The 21,861-nt window shown below is 36.1% G+C and overlaps 1 protein-coding gene across 14 annotated transcripts in view; it reads left to right on the forward strand.

Annotated features, from left to right (window-relative positions):
- Window positions 1-21,625, forward strand: part of EVI5 (ecotropic viral integration site 5) — a 194,722-nt gene extending 173,097 nt beyond the window's left edge. For 7 of the 14 annotated variants that reach the window (XM_038541348.1, XM_038541355.1, XM_038541350.1 and 4 more), the window contains one exon: window positions 17,392-17,703. In XM_038541348.1, the coding sequence (XP_038397276.1) occupies window positions 17,392-17,703 (312 nt within the window). Of the gene's footprint in view, window positions 1-9,982; window positions 9,996-17,391 lie in introns of all 14 variants that reach the window. The other 7 variants (XM_038541354.1, XM_038541353.1, XM_038541356.1 and 4 more) reach the window with 6 other exon arrangements.
- Window positions 21,626-21,861: the final 236 nt, after the last annotated feature.

The raw sequence follows: 21,861 nt of genomic DNA on the forward strand, positions 1-21,861 counted from the left end.
AAAGTCATTTTGAATATTCCTAACCATTATTAATATGTTTAATATGTATACTCATTTGTTATTAAACTAGAATTTTTGAAATGAGGAACTTTGGGAATCACATGACAGACTGCCCTTTATAAAACTGTGAATCTTTTCTTCTTTGCTCTGTATTTTCCAGTTTAAACATAGTTAATAAAATCAGTTGAACTTGAATTTTTTTTTAAGATTTTTTTTATGTATTAGAGACACGGGGGGGGGGGGTTGCAGAGACACAGGCAGAGGGAGAAGCGGGCTCCGTCCCAGGAGCCTGATGTGGGACTTGATCCTGGATCCCCAGGATCACGCCCTGGGCCGAAGGCGGCGCTAAACCGCTAAGCCACCGGGGCTGTCCGAACTTGAATTTTTAAAAAGAAGCTTAAAGAATCATTTGATATTGATCTTCATCTAGGCATCAAAACTAGAATATTAAAAGTAGAAAAGAACTTAGTGATTTGGCTCTGGTTATTGGCAGCTATTTTTTCTCTCTATTTCAAACAATAAATAATATTTTTTTGTTTTTTTAACTGTATGCTTATTCTATATTGATTGTCTGTACTAGTCTTTATTTCCTTGAAAATCTTGTAAAACCCCAAGTATTATATTACCTAGTTTACAGAAGATAACCTAAAATACAATTGACACTTTTACAAACTGCATTCATAATAGGGTATTAGTGGGTGGAGGCAGAAATAAAAAACAAAAGTAGTGTTTTCTTTTGTATTGGTGTCTGCTGATAATTGAATCTTAATTTTAGAATTATTACCTTTAAAATTTTATTTATTTATTCATGAGAGACACAGAGAGAGAGAGAGAGAGAGAGAGAGAGAGGCAGAGACACAGGCAGAGGGAGAAGCAGGCTCAATGCAGGGAGCCCAAAGTGGGACTCGATCCTGGATCTCCAGGATCACACCCTGGGCCGAAGGCAGCACTAAACTGCTGAGCCACCCAGGCTGCCCTAGAATTATTTTTTTTTTTTTAATTTCAATACAGGGAGTTATAAGTATTCGTGCCTGTTGTTACAATAAAAAGTACCCAGTTTCCCAGTGTTGCAACTTCTTAATAAAAGAACAAATTCCTTTAAATTTGCTTTTTCTCTAGTTAAATCAGTGTAAAGTATCATGCAGAAGTTCACACAAGTCTCACTACAGGAAAATTTTCTCTGCTGCCAAAAAGTCTCATATAGATAATGAAAGATCATATTTGTACTTCTATGAAAATTGCATTAAGGCTCTTTGAATTAAACCTTTAGCACTGTTTTTAAATCTTACAACCTCCATTTATAGAATAAAAATTCATTCTTAATGACCTTTAGTGTTATTATTCCTATTCCTCTTATATGTTACTTTTAATCTTGGATAATTGGTTTATTTTATTTGAAGTCATAAGATAAAAAAATACTGAATAGTGTACAGTATTTTATGCCTGCAGTAATATCACTATGTAGAAGACTTAAAGCTGAGATTTCAGATTCATATTTTTTTAAGCCGGCATGTTCCCAAAGTTTATCTAGTTTTTCACTTGATAAATGAGGAAGCTGAGGGCATAAGAGTTAAGGGACTTACCCAAAGTTACACAGCTAGTTGGTGGCAAAGACGGAACTACTGCCCAGGCATTCTGACTTCTGATCTACTACATCCCACTGCCCTACCACAATCCTGCCGACCCATGTAATTGTCACATGTTAGTTAGATGTAGTAGGAGTCCCATAAGTGTTTAATTAAATTAAAATAAATTACTTCTCTCAGATGGAAACCTAATGTCTAGTTAATAGAACTCTACTATCACCTAGTATTCTTTATTCTTCCAGCATCAGATTCTGGATTTCTCTTCCATCTGAAACTGGAGAATTGGTATGACTTGACCCTTCAGATTTTGTTTCAGTTTCCAGTAGATGCTACTAAAATCTTAACTTTTATATATTAGATGATTTTTCTGAAAAATAGAGGCAACTTGGATTTTCTAGCCAAATTTGACGTTCCCAGAAACATAGAACTAGATAAAAATAGCTAACCCAATTTCATATATACCTATTATTTAAGAAATACAAGCTTACTCAAGGACATAAATTAGCTCAGCTCTTCAATACATTCTGTTGCAAGAGTTTGTTGTTTAACTTGTGACCAAACTTCCAACAATTGTTTCTAGATTAATTTTTTTAAATCTCCAAGCCTATATATCTTCCCATTCATTCTTTGTCTCCAAAAAGAATATATAACACAGAGGAAAACTATAATAATCCCACACAGGAAATCTGACTTTTTATTCAAGACTTTTAACCACTTTCCAGTTTTATGCTATATTCAGAAAAGGGGGCAGTGTTCAACCCAATTATATGCCTCTATGTATTCTATTCCTACTATAGGTAAAAAAAAAAGAAAAAAAAAAAAAGATGTTTAAATTTGCTAATGAAAATGTGTGTTCTTTTTTTTTTTTAAGATTTTATTTATTTATTCATGAGAGACACAGAGAGAGAGAGAGAGAGAGAGAGAGGCAGAGACACAGGCAGAGGGAGAAGCTGGCTCCAAGCAGGGAGCCCGATGTGGGACTTGATCCAGGTCCCCCTGGGCCAAAGGCAGGCGCTAAACCACTGAGTCACCCAGGGATCCCCGAAAATAAGTGTTCTTAAATAGATTTCATTCAGTAAGGATAGGAGCATTCCCATGAAAACATCATCTAATAGCATATTCTTAAATCTTAGACATGGGAAAAATAAGATATAAATCCAAACTATTTCAAGGGCACCTGGGTGGCTCAGTCAGTTAAGCCTCCAGCTCTTGATTTCAGCTCGGGTCATGAGATCTAGCCCCATTGGGCTCCACATTGGGTGTGGATCCTACTTAAGATTCTCTCTCTCCTTTGCAATAAATTACATGGTTAACAGTTGACTTACACCGCACACAAATAAACCATATAATTTCTTTTAAACTATTTCAATAATGTATAAAGATTATAACGTGATTACAGTATTAGATGTATTGTTAACATTTAAGTGAAACTAATAGGATATCCTTGAAGATTTTTTTTAATTTTTTATTTTATTTTATGATAGTCACACAGTGAGAGAGAGAGGCAGAGACATAGGCAAAGAGAGAAGCAGGCTCCATGCACCGGGAGCCCGACGTGGGACTCGATCCCGGGTCTCCAGGATCGCGCCCTGGGCCAAAGGCAGGCGCTAAACCGCTGTGCCACCCAGGGATCCCCAAATTTTTTTTTTTTAAGATTTATTTATTCCTGAGAGAGACAGAGAGAGGCAGAGACAGAGGAAGAGGGAGAAGCAGGCTCCCTACAGGGAGCCCAGTGCGGGACTCGATCTCAGGACCCCGGGATGACAACCAGAGCCAAAAGCAGATGCTTAACCACTGATCTACCCAGGCACCTCATGCTTAATGATTTCATTCAGCCTGATTTGGGTAACCAAATGAGCTACAGTTTTTTTTGTTTTTTTTTTTAATTTTTTTTTTAATTTTTATTTATTTATGATAGTCACACAGAGAGAGAGAGAGAGAGAGGCAGAGACACAGGCAGAGGGAGAAGCAGGCTCCATGCACCGGGAGCCCGACGTGGGATTCGATCCCGGGTCTCCAGGATCGCGCCCTGGGCCAAAGGCAGGCACTAAACCGCTGCGCCACCCAGGGATCCCGAGCTACAGTTTTAAAGTCTAGTGAACTTACTCATATACTCAGGTTTCAAGACTTGAGATTCATTTTTAAAATTTTTCCTTTAGTTATACTGTATGTTGGCAAATCAAACTCAAAAAAAAAAATACAAAAAAATAAAAATTTTCATTTATTCAAAAGCTAATTATCCTGGGGCTTCTGGGGTAGCTCTGTCAGTTAAGCATCTGACTCTTTCCTTTTAAGCATCTGACTCTTGATCTGAGCTTAGGTCTTGATTTCCAGCTCGTGAGTTCAGGCCCTGTGTTGGGCTCCACACCGGGCAGGGAGACTACTTCAAAAAAACAAAACTAATTATCCCTACTCTTCATCTGACTCTTACTTTCTCCTTTCATTATCATACCAATATTTCTAAACACATCCATAAAAGCGAGAAGAGGGGAAAATTTATAGGTACATGTGCAATTTATCAAGTTCTTAATGACAGTTCTGGATTTTTTGTTTTTAAATTGATTAAGTTTAGTTTTGTTGCTGAATTTTGTGTCTTTGTTCTCCAAAAAGAATTTACTACACGTGGTTGAGAAAAGTATCATTTGTGGAACAGTGGACATAGAGTCAGGAGACCTGGATTGCAGGCGTAGTTCTACCACTGGTTAACTGTGTAACCTTAGGATGCCAATTTACTTCATAAATTCAGTTGGTCAATGAGCATTCAGACATCATTTAGCTCCCAAGCATGCCTCAGGCCTTGCTTCATTTACTGCATCCTAAAGCAGTCATGCTAAATAAGCTAAAGTGCTTTCCATCCCAGTCCTGTGCTTGGTATATAAAAGTCATTGTCCGAATTGTGAAGGAATTCGGACTGGTAGGGAGAACAGTATGTATGGGCAATGCTGTGCTAGAACCATGTGGTAACATGGCCTAGAAATGTATCCAAAAATCTCTGGGTGTGGGGCTACCTACACTGTGTTGGAGGAGGAGGAGAAAATAGCCAAGAAAAAGAGAGTAGAAGAGTATTTAGGCAGAGAGGCCATCATATGCAAAGATTTGGAGGCAAATAAAGAGCTCAGAAAGGAGACAGAACAGTTATAAAAGTAGCAAGGAGGGACACCTGGGTGGCTCAGCAGTTGAGCGTCTGCCTTCAGCCCAGGGCATAATCCTGGAGTTCCGGGATCAAGTCCCATATCAGGCTCCCTGCATGGAACCTGCTTCTCCCTCTGCCTATGTCTCTGCCTCTCTCTCTCTCTCTGTCTTTCATGAATAAATAAGATCTTAAAAAAAAAAAAAAAAGTAGCAGGGAAATAAGTAGAGAGGAGCATTTCTGAAACTGGAGACTTAGCCCGATCAGTTTGTTTTTAGTGTGTGGTCCTGAAAATAGCATTTAGAGAGATTGATATGAGGGCTGAGAGTAAAGCTTACTTAATCAGACAAGAAGGAAATTCATAAATTAGAATGTTCTTCCTTGATTATGTTTTGAATTATATTCTCTTTAAGCCCTTGGTCCACACAGTGCATTTGAGAGTTTGAATCTTTTCAGTTTAATTTCGATGTTCTCTTCCTATTATCCAAGCTATCCAAGCTTCACACTTGTTATTATTGCTGTATATTCTTAAATCTAAAAGTCTAGTTTCTTTAGCTATACCAAGATTTTGAAATATAACCAGTCTTTTTTAAAACCTTATTTTCTTTTGCATCAAGTATTTCAGTTTTAAAATGCTAGTTTTCAAAAGAAACAGTAACATAGTATTGACAGTTTTTCAAACTAGGCACATTTGTAAATGTGGTGTTCTGCAAACTTACTAAATGTCAACTAAAGGAGAATTGATAAAAGATGAGCTAGCTCCCTCAGATTTAGAAAAACTAAAAATTTAAATGTGGTTGGAAGTCTTTAGTGCAGTAAATCATGTGCTTTCCATGGACCCTATCTCACAGATGCAGTTGGACTTGAGATAATCAGATTTTCACTCCCCCACGAACTGGACAGCTAAAAATGTCATACCAATAATATGTGTCAAAGACTGAGCACTATTTTGCTGCCTGTCTGATTTAAGTTGTTGTGGTCAGTCTGAGGAACCTGTGATATGATAAGATAGCATTCATGAGGTCATGTGGTTTACAAGTGCCCAATCTTAACTTAGCAGCTTATGAGCACCTCAGAATGAGGAAGAGAGGGCTACTAACCTTTTCTGTGTGAAAATTCATTTCGTGTCCAGTGACAAAATACTGTAGGTCTGTAGCTATATGTGTATATTATGTATTTTTAAAATAATTTTTCCATCAGGAGTTAATTTTAGTTTCTGGAAAAAAGCAAAAGCTACAAATGCATTCATCTCCTTTTACTTAATACTTCTGTCTAAAGTATTAAACTTTTTACTGCACATATTTTCTGCCTATTAAGATAAAGCTGTAGGAAATAGCCAGCACCTCTTTCTGTTGAGGAAAAAATTGGACGTTGAAGACTAAAACTGTTGATGAATTTTTTAATCAATTAAATTTTCTATATTTCCTAAAGAGAAAATTACTCATTTTCAGTGTGGCAGTATCTCTATTGGAAACATACACAAAGGGGATCCCCCGGGTGGCTCAGTGGTTTGGCACCTGCCTTTGGCCCAGGGCGTGATTCTGGAGACCTGGAGACCTGGGATCGAGTCCCACATCAGGCTCCCTGCATGGAGCCTGCTTCTCCTCTGTCTGTGTCTCTGCCTCTCTCTCTATCTGTGTCTCTCATGAATAAATAAATAAAATTTAAAAAGAAAAAAAGGAAACACACAATATGGTGATCTGATTTTTTAATATATATTTTAATACAAACATATATATTTAAAACAGGTTTATTTGAGGTATAATTCACATAGTACAGTTCACCCATTTTAAGTGTACATTTTAGTCATTTTTAGTATCTTCATAGAGTTGTGCAGTATTACCACAATTTTAGAATGTTTTTATCACTCCAAAAATTAATACCGTTTCCATCAGCAGTCATTCCTCATTTCCCCCAAGCTCCCTTCCCCCAGCTCTAGGCAACTACTACTCTTCTTTTTGCCTTTGTAGATTTCCCTATTCTGGTTCATGTAAATGGGATTATACAATGTGTGGTCATCTTTGGGTTTTCATTAGCATAGTGTTTTCAAGGTTCATTCATGTTGTAGCGTGTATCAGTACTTCATTCCTTTTTATTGCCTGATAATATTCCATCAAAAGGGTATATACCACATCCTATTTATCCATTTATTGATTGATGAACATTTGGGTTGTTTTCACCTTTTGGTTGTTATAAATAATGCTGATGTGAGTGTACATATTTCATTGTGACCATGTGTTTTCATTTGTGTTGAATGTTACTTACTAGTGGAATTGCCGGGTCATGTTGTCACTCTATGTTTAACCATTTGAAGACTGCAGTTGTTTCCCAAAGCAGCTGTACCATTTCACATTTCCACCAGCTGTGTATGAGGGTTCCAATTTCTCCACATGCTTGCCAGTACTTGATATTATCTCTCTTTTTTGTTACAGTCATCCTAGTAACTATGAATGTCATCTCATTTTGGTTTTGATTTGTGTTTTCCTGGTGGCTGATGATATTGGGCATCTTGTGATAGGCTTATTATATCTTCTTTAGAGAACTATTTAGTCAGATCCTTTGCCCATTTCATAATTGGGTTGTCTTTTTATAATTGAGTTGTAAGAGTTCTTTATGTATTTTAGATATAAACCCTTTATCAGATAAATGGTTTAAATTTTGGATAAGTATGGGGATCCCTGGGTGGCTCAGCGGCTTAACACCTGCCGTTGACCCAGGGCATGATCCTGGAGTCCTGGGATTGAGTTCCACATTGGGCTCCCTGCATGGAGCCTGCTTCTCCCTCTGCCTGTGTCTCTGCCTCTCTCTCTCTCTCATGAATAAATAAATAAAATCTTAAAAAAAAATTTGGAGGGTAAGTAATTAGACTGATAAAACCTATGATTTAGCTTTAGAGATTGACTGTTCAATCCAGATAGAAAAGAAGTACTTCGTTTCAATGAGGATGTTTTGCCAAACATTTGAATTTTTTCAGTACTTCAGCTAAAGGTTAAATCAAATGAAATGTACTTTGATGTAGCTTTAAAAGTTCAGAGTGAAACAAGTGTGAAGTGATTTATTTCCTGTAATTGGTCATAAATTTACATAGAAGCTCATATATTCCTAACCTCATCACCATTGACATTAGAGTACCTTCTAAATAATGTTAATGGTTTCAATTTTATCAAGATGTGTCAGCTGCCAGGAAGAGTACAATGCAGTTTCATTTTGTTTGCCGTAGTATACTGGGTAAATCTAAGCATACACTAGAGAAAGACTAAGTTCTTTGTAAATGACTTCGTTCTTCTCTGTCTCTCTCCTCTAGTAACAAATTTCTTCAGTGCCAGACTTTCTTTCCTTTCCACCTTTTTCACTTATTGTTGTGTATACAGATTTTTTCTTTGCTTCTAAAAGCATGGGTTTTTAACTATTGCATTTTATACATTTAACACAGAATCTGTATGCTTTTTAAATTTTAAGTGTTTTATTTTGTTTTTAAAAATAATTTACTTAGCTTAAAGCCAAAACCATTTTCAACATTGTTTTGTATTGTTTCAAAAAAATTCTTGCATTTTTCAAGTTAATCTGCTTTTAAGGACTGTAGGTCTGAATTTTTACTCTTGTCTATGTAATACACTGATCAAGAAGTCATGACCTCCAATTGATTGCTTTTATTGGTTTCCTGTTCTGATTCACTGGAAATCTTTTGGTTTGTGTGCTTATGGCTAGTTTTAATCTTTGTCATGCGTACAATTCATTTTTGGAAGAAGCTGATAATTGAGAATTAATTTAGCACACCATTTCCCTTTTACATTTTGAAAACTGAGAAAAACTATTAAAAGTATTAAGGATTTCAACAAAATCACTAATTACTCTTTGACGGAAAAGAGCAAAGCCTCTAGAACTTAGAAATACAAATCTTTGTGATTGTTGAACTTTATGTCCATCTTCTCATATAAAGTATAACGTATAGTTATTTAAAATTTTATAACTTCTACATTACTTACAGAAATGTTACATTTAGCTTTAACAGTGATAGTTCAGTGTATTACAAAAATTGATTATATAAACCCAAATGTACAAATAGGAGCTTTTATAATCTGATATGACTCAGTCTTGGAAACTTACTGCATCTGTTTTGCAGTTCACTTGGTTATCACATGACTCACTTAAATGGTTTAAACCCTGTCTAGTAGTGATCAAAGTTCATTTGGTTAGGGGTTTTTTTGGTGTGTGGATGACTTTTTTCCACTTTGTTGTGGACTGATTGTCTTTCAGAATATTCAGTGCAGCCCTTCTTAATTCTTTTGAATCTCAGAAAGTGGTAGCTGTCTGTACAATTCGGCCTCCAGTTACACACAGGGGAAATTTTTTTTAACTTGAAATAATATGCATGGGAGCACCTTTAACTGTAAAACCTCATATAAATATAAGGGTTTATTATTAATTCTATTACCCCTACACATTAAAATTGAGGAAGGATAACCTGTTATGTCTCTTTAAAATCAACTCTAAAAATCAGCCCAAAACTTTTCAAGTTACCAGTGTTCTGTAATTACTGAAAGAAAGCAAACACAGAGAGAACATGTGTACTCTATCCACCTGGGCATAGCCCAGGTGATCAAATTTCTCAGCACAGATTTCTCTATTATTTATTAGGAAGTTATATTTAAAGTCTACAAGTATCTAAAGCTATGACATTTCTCTGTTTTACAAAAGAAACTTCTATCTTAACATGTAGAGATTTAGTTAATGAAGTAGACTAATAAGAAATTTTTAAAATACTTGTGTATCTTTAATGATTGTGAGTCCTTTGGGCCTTCAGAATATTCATTCCTGCTGGTTTGTGTCCCTGCTTTCAATTTTTACTGATAATCTTTATGTGAAATAACTATAATAGTTTTTAATATTCATTTTTAAGTGTTTGAATTTTTACTATCATGCAGTAGAAACTCTGCTGTTTCCTGTCAAAACCTACGTTCATCAGACTATGAACATGACAGTTTCCTGTTTTCTTATTAGCTATACTGCCTCTTGTGCTATATTTTTTAGAAGTTTGTATAATATCTTAACACTTTCTTTTTTTACTTACTAAATACTCTCTTTGGGTTGTATTGTTGAATGCATGCAGGGAAATCTTAAAATCCATCTCCTTGAAGCTAGTGAGAGGTTAAGATTTTGTTAGCCTTTAAAGTTGTAATGAATATGTCAGAATATCTGAAGTATTATTTAAACAAATTCTACATGTTTTTATTTTTTTACTCTCTTTATGCATAACATGATGAAGCAGTCCATATCAGGTAAGAAACAGTACATTATTGGGGTCTTGTATATTAGCACTCCCCTTTGTCTTCTTCTTAATATTCTCATTCAAAAAAGATGGGATGAATAATTAGTACCTGGGGGTTTTCTCAAGAATCTTGTTATCTTTTCAATGTAGTTCATCAATATTTCTTTTGTGTCCACTCTTGTCAAGTCAGAATGCTGAGTTCTAGGATACAAAAATGATTTAGAAACAGTTTCCGTCATCAGAGGCCAACAGAGGAGCTAGAATATATGTACAACAACCATCCAGTGCTGATTTTAAATATTCATTATAACTTGGAAAAAACCTTATCTGTAAATAGTACATTCAAATATGTGTCAATCAATACAGTATTAAAGTTTATGAAAATATTTATGCCTGTTAATGTATTAAATATGTTTTAATATGATTAAAGTGCTAATATTTTAAACTAATACCAAAATAATACCAGAAAACAAAAAAATACTTTTAAATGTAAAGGAAGCAGTTTTTTTCTGTTTTGTTTTGTCATTGGATTCATTGAGACTTTTGTGAGTGTAACTGCTTATCAAAATGATCAGATACAAATGAATTTGGAAGCATTTTTGAGAGGTTTCATTGATAACCTTATTTTTTAATGTGCATGTTTTTTATTATGGAAATTTTCAAACATTTACAAATGCAGGGAGAATAAATCTAATGAACTTTGTGTTTCTATCACTAAACTTAAAATTTTTCTTTTTCTCTTTTTTTTTTTTTTTTGCTTGTTTTTGAACTTTTTTTTTTTTTAAACTATTGCAATGGAACCATATAGAATATACTTTTTAGTATCAGGCTACTTATGGGCACCTGGGTGGTGCAGTTGGCTAAAGAACTGGCTCTTGGTTCTGGTTGGGTCCTAATCTCAGGGTTTTGAGATTGACCCCACACTGGGTTCAGTGCAGAGTCTGAGTTTCTCTCTCCCTCTCCTTCTGCCCTTCCCCTCCATAAAATAAATAAGTCTTAAAAAAAAAAAAAAAAGAAATAGTTTTTCAATCAAGAGCTGTAAAGCTAGAACTATACTCCTAAGGTATGTATATACTCCTAAGGTATGTTATAACATGTTATGCTTTAAAATGCATAATCTGTCGCCTGGGTATGAATGAAGCTGATTCTCAGAATAAAGTTTGAACTTGAAAGCTGACTGACATTTGATAGGAGAAGAGAAGGCTCTGACTCTGAACACGTGTTCACTCACTTGGATATAAACTGAGATGTTGAGATGTCTAAAACTGGATGATGTTCCTCAGTAATGAATCCCTCAGTAATGAATCCCAAGGGAACTAGATTTGAAACTAGATGGTGAAGGTATCATATATTAAAATTTTTATTAGCTTCATAGCTCTTTGCATTTTTATTTGCTCCCCCCCCCCCCCAGTTGGTTGTGTACATTAGGCCATTGTATTTTTAAAATATGACAGTGGCCAATGTTATGATGGCAGTGATAAATTAAAAAGAACATCTTAGGGGCAGCCCGGTTGGCTCAGCAGTTTAGCACTGCCTTCAGCCTGATCCTGGAGACCCGGGATCGAGTCCCATGTCAGGCTTCCTGAATGGAGCCTGCTTCTCCCTCTGCCTGTGTCTCTGCCTCTCTCTCTCTCTCTCTCTCTCTCTCTCTCTCTCTCTGTGTGTGTCTCGTGAATAAATAAATAAAATCTTTAAAAAAAAAAGAACATCTTAAGTTCAAATTTATTTATCCTTACCAAATTTTCTTAACATAATCCTAATAGGGGATCCCTGGGTGGCTCAGCGGTTTGGTGCTTGCCTTTGGCCCAGGGCGCGATCCTGGAGTCCCGGGATCAAGTGCCACGTCGGGCTCCCGGCATGGAGCCTGCTTCTCCTTCTGCCTATGTCTCTGCTTCTCTCTCTGTCTCTCTCTCTATCATAAATAAATAATCTTATAAAAATCATAATCCTAATATAGTAAATCCCTAAATATGATCCATTTAGACCAGCGTCTCTCAGAATGGGATCTATAGATCATCCTATTCAGAATTACCTGGAGTACTTGTTTAAAATACAGATTCCTGAGTCCCACTTGCTGAATCCAGGTGTCTAAGAGGAGGGGCCCAAGAATCTACATATTTTAAAATAAGAATTTCAGGTTTTATACATAACACTATTAATTATTGTTCTAGAGAATTAGGAAATCAGAGGGTGCTATTAACATCACCAACATTCTCCCAAAAGTAAGGACTCCAGAATGACCTACTGAGTTGAATAGTCCCTGAGATCATCTCTGGTAGTTTGTGGCTCTTTTAGCTTATGTTTGAAAAATGGCAAATCTGCTTAATACCTAAAGTAAGTATTTTTAAATGTTACAGAACTAGAAGGCATTTCTCAATCATCCCAGCAGTAATCAAAGAAACAAAGTGACCATAATAGTGGGAATTATAATAGAGAAAAATATGTAACGGTCATGCTGGCCAGGGCCAGATATAATAGGCATGCTCAAATACTCCTGGTGGCAGAATAAAAGCTATTGAAGATAAATGTGATCATATTGATCAGGAGAAAAAAACATGAAAATAAAAATCCTTTTTCATTTGCTTCCAAATAGCTAGGTGATGACAACACAGGAACCCACTAAATTATTCCCTGTATTTAAAACATTTTTTTAAGATAATTAAAATACTTTACATATATGTTGGAAATTTTTTCTCAGAATTTTGAAGGCCTTGCTATACTCTCTTTACAGTTGAGAAGCCTAATATCTTTGTGATTCTTTTTTTTTTTAAGATGTATTTATTTATTTATGATAGAGAGAGAGAGAGGCAGAGACACACAGGAGGAGGGAGAAGCAGGCTCCATGCAGGGAGCCCGACACGGGACTCGATCCTATCCTGGGACTCCAGGATCACGCCCTGGGCCAAAGGCAGGCGCCAAACCACTAAGCCACCCAGGGATCCCCTATCTTTGTGATTCTTAATCTTTTATATAAAACATCTTCTTGTTTTTTGGCTAGATGCTTTATCTTTTCTTGTTCCCAGTATCCTGAAATTTCATTGTGAGGTACCATTGTGTAAGTCTACTTTTATCCATTGTGATGGATACTTGATAAGCTTTTTCAATCTCAAAGCTCATGTCTGTCAGGTTAGAGAAATTTATGTCTGAAACCTCTTTTTTAGAGTAACCTGGATTTTTTTTTAAACACAGATACAGTTTCTTCAGAGGAAATAAATGATTTTTAAAGAGTTTTCTTTTTCACCAATAGTCTGTTTCCTCCTAGTTGCCTTTTTCCCCCTAGTGTCTCTTAGGTGGTTTTGTAAAAAATAATTGACTCTCTGCTCAAACTTTAGGTTTAGAGAACTTTAAAAAGCTGGGAGAAAATTCTGAATGCCTGGATAGGGTTCTGTTGACTATGATCTAGCTGAGACCCTTCTTTGGGAAAATCCCAAAATTCACCAGAATAGAGTCCCTCTGCCTAAAATTCCAAAGAGTCCTGGTTCCTCTGTTTCCTTGGTGAGTCTCAAAAGTACTTGTATTCACATTCAGTGACTTTAAAGCCTATGTCTGGTTTCACCTAGAAAAATAATACTTTTAAAATCTTTTTTATGATATGAGTGTGTTACTGGCATTTCACAAAGTTTTGCTGTTTTGTTGTTGTTTTATAAAAATGCTCTTTAACCAAAAATTAAAAAGACAAGGGGCTACAGAAAAGTATATTAAAGTATATATATGCACTTTTCAAGAAAGACAGTCAGTAGCTTTTGTCAAATTCCTGATCCTGACAGGAATTGATTCAAAGGAGATACCAAACAAAGCAAACCAAACAAAACATTGCCTAAAGTAGTGGCCCTTACTCTGGGATGTGCATCAAAATTACCTTGGTCTTTTGAACATACACATTCCTAGATCCTACCCTATACCAAGAGAAAGTTTCAAGAAAAGGCATTTAAACAGACTGGTCCTTGTTTCAACCATCAGGTAGTGGATTTTTCTCAGAACAGCTTGGTTGTACTACTTGGTTGTATCCATTTCTGTATGTCAGATACACACAGGCAGTTGTTCATTGTTCAGAAGCATTTAAATTGTGAATAAGACTTCCATTTCAGGTAAATCAACTGCTTTCTGACTCAGCCTCATTTGGTTTGAACAATCTACCACAGTGATTCTCAAACTGAGATATCAAGATTTCCTGAGATGCTTGTAAAAAAAAATGTTTCACTCTCAGGGCACCTGGCTGGCTCAGTTAATGGAGCCTACAACTCTTGACCTAAGAGTTGTGAGTTTGAGCCCCACAGCGAGTGTAGAGATTATCTAAAAAAAATAATAAATTGGGACTCCTGGGTGACTCAGTGGTTGAGTATCTGCCTTCGCTCAGGGCAAGATCCCGTGGTACGGGATCGAGTCTCCAATGGGGCTCCTTGTGGGGAGCCTGCTTCTCCCTCTGCCCATGTCTCTGCCTCTCTGTCTGTGTCTCCTGCAGATACACAAATAAAATCTTTAAAAAAATAATAAACAAATTTTAAAAAGTTCCACACTCCAGATTTTGATTCCTTAGATCTGAGAATGGATTCTGCATTTTTAATAATTATCCTTGGTTATCCTGATGGAGATGAGCAGTGGACCATATTTTGAGCTATACTAATCTAAGTGTGCTACCAAGAATAACAATAATATCTGTGGAAGTTTTGAGGGGTATAAGGTTGAGAAAATTGTCTGGATTTTGTTGTTTAAATATAATTAGCTCCTAAAAGTCTAGTAATAGGATTAGCAGTACAGCTCTTAGATCCAGTCACCCAAAGCTTTGCACTTTAGAGGGCCCAGCTGTGGCCTTCTCTAGCCAAACCTCTCTTCACAGAATGAGGAGTCCCCCAGGATATCCTCACCTGAAGTTCAGCCCCTTCTAGACCACAATATGGGTTCTCAGTACCCTGAAATTCCTTGCCCAAATGTCCCCTTTCAGGGCCTGTACAGGCCTTCCTCTCAGAACCAATGAGCACACTCCTGGGTCTAAGAGCTAACTAAGGGATAGCTTCAGTTTTCAATTTGTCCTTCTCTCCAGAGCTCCTTTATGCTAATACTATTCTTTATTAGCAGTTCTCAAAAAAGCTTTAGTTGCATCCCCTTTGACAGTGAGGAAATGACCTCTCAACCTAAAGTGAGTTTTATATAATATTTGAGGTCATTATTACATCTGATAGGAGGCTGCAGATTTTTAATTGCAATAAAATTTGTTAGAGCTGCAGCTTTCCAAACAATTGGGAAGTTGTGGTTTCCCTGCCATTCTCCTTTGGTAACAGCCAGGGAAAAGGAAAACATGTGTTCCATATTATTTCTTCAAAAGGATCTGGGAAGAAAAGAAAGAAAGAGATTAACTGACTTAATTTAACACTTGGAGCTATAAATTGTGTGTTGCAATGTGGTGATAGGATGTTGCATCAGAACGTGGCAGTTGTAGTAATGCAGTGGGTATCACAGCTCTGCGGAGGTTTTTTGGTGCTCTGTGCACTTTTGGTAAAAATTCAACTACAAGTTTAAGTCCTTTCTTCTCTGCCAAGGGAGATGGTGTTACTTAAATTACATTGTACCTCACTGTAATTTTGTTCTTTTGGCCCAGGGCATAAGAATTTCTTTAAGGTTGAAGGTTTGCCTGAGGCTGACATGGCTGCACTGAGTCTCAGCGTCCTTCTTGTTTCCCGTTGTTCACACATCAGCCAGGAAGAGTTGATGTTTCTTCACTTCTTCCTGGAAGTCTGTCAGGAAAGCTGGCAGGTGGATAGCAAGGCAGTAATGTCTTTTCTTTCAGAACCGTTAGTTTTGAAAGTATACGTAATAGTTCCTGAATATTTCACACAGGCTTTATCTTAAGATTTGAGAGATAATGAGTGACCAGGAATTTGCCCCTGAGAAACAAAGTTGAAGGTTAACAGCAATAAGGGTAGGAGGCATGGGATCTGTTTCAGCTAAATTCTTGCAAGTCAAGGTAGATTTTGGTAATTAGTTTTTTTCTATTACTGTTTGGGTTGTTTTGTTTTTAGCTCTTCTCTATTTTAAGAGAAAATTCATGGTGTGTGGGGGAAATTGAACAAGTGACAATATCAAATTAAATTTCATATTTAAAACCTAAGCTCTTGATGATGGAGGTGATGTCTCAATTATATGCTAGTAGAAGTCATAGTATGCATGCCAGTAGGTTTGGGAATTTAAGATAACTTAGGCAAAAAAGTGGGAGATGATAGAAAGAAATCACCTTTATTCCTGAAGAAGCTGGTTTTGGAGAATGTGGTTTGGATTTGTGACAATGGATTTTTCATCGCTGATCTCTAGAATTAGTCAGGCTTGCCCACCCGTAACAGGTAACATACGGTGTCAACATGAACTTCTGGCCATGTGAAACTCCTGGGATAGCCAGACCTGGTTCTGAAAGGTGGAAAGAAAAATAGCTGAGCCGTGTATGCCATTCCTCTCCCCTATTCCCTCATGAGAGAAGTTGCTCCTTCTCCCTGGGGAGGAGTGGGGGAAAGAAGATAAGATTATATGCTACGGGGGATCCCTGGGTGGCTCAGTGGTTTGGCACCTACCTTTCGCCCAGGGCACGATCCTGGAGTCCCGGGATCGAGTCCCACATCGGGCTCCCGGCATGGAGCCTGCTTCTCCCTCTTCCTGTGTCTCTGTGCCGCCCCCCACCTCTGTCTATCATAAATAAATAAATAAATCTTTAAAAAAAAATTATATGCTGCTGACACTCTTCCCATGCAGAGAGAAATCTCATTGGTTGCAAGATGCATCCCTGCCTTGAGTGGTTTGGTGGTCTTTGGGATATTATAATAGAACGGGGACTCACAGCAACATTTCGTCTTTTGTAAATGATTTTCATCATTCACAGAATTAGGGAGATGTGCTCTTAAGACAGTGTGAGTGATCAGAGTATGGTCTTAAAATCCTCATCTTTTAGAGATGCATGCTGAAATATTTACAAGTAAACTGATAGAACGTCTGGGATTTACCTCAGAGTAATCCAGGGACAGGAGAGGTACAAATGTAACAAGAATGTTGTTTTGTTATTGAAATTAGGTGATGGGTACATGGAGTTCATTATATTATCGATAATATAATGAAGGTTCTGTTTGAATCTAAATTATGCTATTAGATATGTGTCCTCAGCAAGTTACTCTATCTCAGTTTCTGTCTCCTAATCTCTAAAATGAGAATGATAGAATCTACCACATAGGACTGTCGTGATAATTCAATTAAAATAACAAGTTATGTGCCCATTACATAACACATAGGAGACACACAAAAATTAGTAGCTACTATTTTATCTACAAATGGAAAAAATGTATCTTCCTTCTTAAACATGAAACATTTGCTTTCTTAGTGTGTGTTTCCCCCAGTTGAGTATATTAACTTGGATTTTGTTTTGACAGCTCAGGTGCCTAAAAGGCCAGAGGGTCTTCTCAGGTCAGCCTTCTTTTGATGGAATCCACATTGTCAACCATTTAATAGGAGATGATGAATCATTCCATTCCTCTGATGAAGATTTTATGGATAATTCCTTACGGGAAGGTGGCATTGGTTTTCCTTTGCACAGAAAATCTGGCCCAATGTCTTTGGACCCCGCTGTGGCAGATGGTATTGAAAGCGAAACAGAAGACAGTGTGTTGGAGACCAGAGACAGCAACCAAGTGACCCGAAAGGAGCAGCCCCCAAGAAGAGAATCGTACTCAACCACTGTCTGACCATCACTGTGACCTAGACTGTGGGGTTTTTTAAGGGATCAGTTATTATCATATGATTAAGGGTTTGGGGAACATATCTGTTTCATATGTACATACTTATATACCTATATATATATATATATACACATATATATATATTTTACAGTCTTATCTGCCTTTTTATCTTTGCCAAATCTTCACCACTGACTTACCATTGCCATAAAGTAGACTGGAATATGGTTAATGGGAAAAATAAGGTTCTAACAGTATTACTGAATATTAATGTTTCTTGTTTAGAAAATGCAATTTATCTATATGTGAGAAGTATTTTGAAGTTCAGAACTATGGAAAATTGAATTTTCTTCAGATAAAACTGCTCTAGTGCAATATGTCATGGTCATTCAACAAATTACATATTTATATTTATCAATTTGTTTTCAGGGCAGCTGTCTACAAACATTTGACCAATATAAACATTGAATTAATCTTGTGTTTTTGTGTTGGGGGAGTTTTTTGGGTTGGTTTTTTTGTTTGTTTGTTGTTTTGTTGTTTTCAGTTAAAATTACTGCTTTGGTAATGAGCCACTGAAAGCTCCCAAACACAAAGCCTTTTCTTTTTTCCATATAATTTTGCAAACACAAATTAATGGTCATTTGTCTTGAGAGTTTTAAGTTTTGTTTTAATTTCTAATTTTTATGTACATATGCTTCCGTGTGTTGCCTACTGGTCAGAATAGAAGGTTAACTAAAAATAAATTGGGTTTTTGTACATATTTATAAGTCTACATCACCCACATTGAACATCATTTTATATGAAGAATGTACATGTTGCAAAATGACTGCCTTCAGCATTCCAACAGGACTTCTGTAAATAATAGGTTAAAAGAAAATTGAAAATAAAACCAAACACTAATATTTTAATAGCTTTAGTATTTTGCTTAGCATTCAACACTAGCAGATTCATAAGTGAACTAATGCTTGTTCAGAAACACTATTGGTGACATTTTACTTCATGTGTATATAACTAATAAATTTTTCATGATTAAAGAGGTGATAGCACGTATTACTTAGTGCTAATATCTACTTAATATAATTTAAACAATGGACTGAGGTCCAAGATACACAAAAATTATATCTGCAAATAATCTATGAACATTATCTTCAGATTCTCTAGTTACTAATCCATAGATAAAGCCATAAGAATTTTTTTCTACCAATTCTTCCTTTTTATCTAGACTTTTTTTCATGGAAATTTGAGTGACTGTCAATGGTAAATTGGTAGAAACACCAAATTACACTTAGATTACTTAAAGATAACAATAATGTGTTGACTGGATGCTTTCCACTTCCATTTTCATCAGCAGCCTATGGAAAAAAAAATAGCCTTCAAGGATAAGAGGAAAGTAGAATTCAGTATATATGGAGATACAACTTTGCACAGTATGTTGCATGCAGAAAAAAAAAAAATTTGTATGACAGGATGGAGTAGAAGAGAAAGAATCATTTTTGTGTCTAAAGCCAGGAGTTAAGCTTTATGGTATATTTATGGATTAGGCTTTTCCAGCAAGCACTTTGTAGCTATTTGCTTGGGAAACCAGATTGAAAATAACACCTGTTGTGTCCATATCACCAGGTTAAATTCTAGTGGTTAAGTAATTTACCTGTGGTTACAAGTTAGTAAGTAGCAGAGCCAAAAGTTTCATCAAGATCTCTCTGACACCAAGCTGAAAAGGTTCAGCTAATGAATTTCTCAATTCTCTGCTTTTCTGGCAATTAATGTGATTTCATTGGTTTCCTGAATATATATAGATCTATATGTATAGATGTATCAACACTCATAAACTCTGCAGAGGTCTACTAGAATTATCTACTAGAATTGCCTGACTGGTGCTATTTGGGATTCTCTTTTGGAGTTCATTACTGTCAGCCTAGGGGCTGTTGATGCCCAGGTAAAATGAGGTGAGTCATGGCCACATGATTGCTTTGACCCCCACAATAAGAAATCTAAATGATCTAGACCAAGGGTCAGCAAATACAGGACATGAGGCTATTCCAACCAGCTTCCTGTTTTTACATGACTCACAAGCTTAGAGCTTTTTAATTTTTAAATACTTGGGAGAAAAAAAATCAAAAGAACAATATTTTATGTCACATGAAAATCATATGAAATTCAGTATTGACAAAATTTTATTGGAGCTTACCCATGCTTGTCCATTGACATCTGTGGCTGCTTCTCTGCTACCATGGCAAAGTTGAGTAGTTACAACAGGTACTGTATGGTACAAACAGTCCAAAATGTAGGTTTACATCTTAAGTTTGTCTCAGTAGAAGCTCAAACTACCTGTTTCTGCTGTAGAACTAATGGTTTGGAAGCCTAAAATTTCCTAGTGGATCTTAAACTCATAACTATTCAAAATGGAAAATGTTCCAGCTGTTTTATATCATGAAGTCTTTGATGCCAAAGACAAATTTGGAAGGACATCTGTACCTTTGGAAATGGAGAAAGGGAAGAATTCCAGAATCCCAGCACTGTTCTTGCAAGCAGGCATATTGACCTTTAGTGTATGCTTCAATGAGCCAGTGTTATAATTTGACTTTAAAATAACATCTTTCTAGAATCATGTTTGAATTCTAAATTTGAAAGATATTCTTAGAGAATTTCCTACGTACTGTTTTCCGGTTAGGAATTAGGTGTTAACAAGAATCGTAGTAAGTAAATCCATTGATCTTGTAATTTGGACAATGAAAAACTAGAAACAACAATCATCTCATTTAAGAGCTTTGATTCAAATACTCCTTAGAAGCGTTTAGAATCTTCCTGGTTTTTAGGATGCAACAGGATACTATGCCCTGATTTGATATTAAGACTTTTGAGGTATCAGAAAATGTTCTCTTGATAGATTTTATTTAATCCCTGGTACTCTGTGTCATTTAAATGTTACTCAGTTAAACACTTAGAGCTGAAGAATATTCAGGGAGGAAAAGTGAATAAAATAAATAGCACACAAAGTATTCTCACAGGGTACTTACCTTCCTGGTGTTGTTGCCATCTAGGTTGAAACACTAAAAGTAGGATCTGAATGAAATGGAAATTGCATGGGGTGATGAAACAGAACTTTTAGATCAAGCAAATATTTCAGCAGCCTTTTAAAAATCAGTGGTAAATATTTTCTTCCTGTAAAAAGCAGTCAAAGATCTAACATTACACAATTTTTACCCTTTCTATTGATAGATATTAAGTATTCAATGTTCGATGACTATTGGGACATCAAGTCTCACCTGGCACGCTAGTTTGGAAGAAAAAAAAAACTTTCTCTTAGCTCTGAGCATGATACAGCTTGTTACTCTCCAGATAGTGCCTTTGAAAACAAGGTCTAGACCTTTTTAAGTATTTTATTTTTAACATCATAAGAAATGAATTGGTTCCATCTTCTGCTTTACCTTTTACATAACACACTATCATTTTCAGATTTAAAGTAAAATAAGTATATGAATTGTGTTTCAGTAAAGCCCTTTCACGGCCAACTTAATCATTGTGTAGTACCATGTGTAAGGTACATTTTATTAAATCAGTGATTTACTTTATTAAAACGGTGTGCTTTAGCCTGAAAGTTATTGCTGCTCTATCATTAACAAAACAGTTTTTAAAACTAATGAATTTTAATTTAATTAATTGTCCTGGAATTAAAGTTCCTGGTTAAAAGTAGAGTGGATGCTCTTTATAATCCAACTTTTTACATCCTATCCATTGATCGACCTATCCTTTCTTTTCACTCCAAAGAAAAGATGATAGAATAATACATTAGATATACTATACAGATGCAAAATTATAATGTTTTTCATTTTACTGTTGGAGTTTCTTATTGTAACATTGTATGATAACCTGAAATGTTTACTTGTGCCTTTACTTTAAACAATTATTAAAGTTTTTCATTTTATAAGAATTTCTGTTTCCTTAAACTATTCAACTTAAAAGGGGAGAGGCAGGACACCTGGGTGGCTCAGCAGTTAAGCGTCTGCCTTCGGCCCAGGGCGTAATCCCTGAGTCCCGGGATCGAGTCCCAGAGTAGGCTTCCTGAATGGAGCCTGCTTCTCCCTTTTCCTGTGTCTCTGCCTCTCTCTGTTTCTCTCATGAAAAAATAAATAAAATATTTTTAAAAAAATTATGCTTGGCCTAACA

This window comes from Canis lupus, chromosome 6, assembly GCF_011100685.1.
Source record: "Canis lupus familiaris isolate Mischka breed German Shepherd chromosome 6, alternate assembly UU_Cfam_GSD_1.0, whole genome shotgun sequence".
Lineage (NCBI taxonomy): Eukaryota > Metazoa > Chordata > Mammalia > Carnivora > Canidae > Canis > Canis lupus.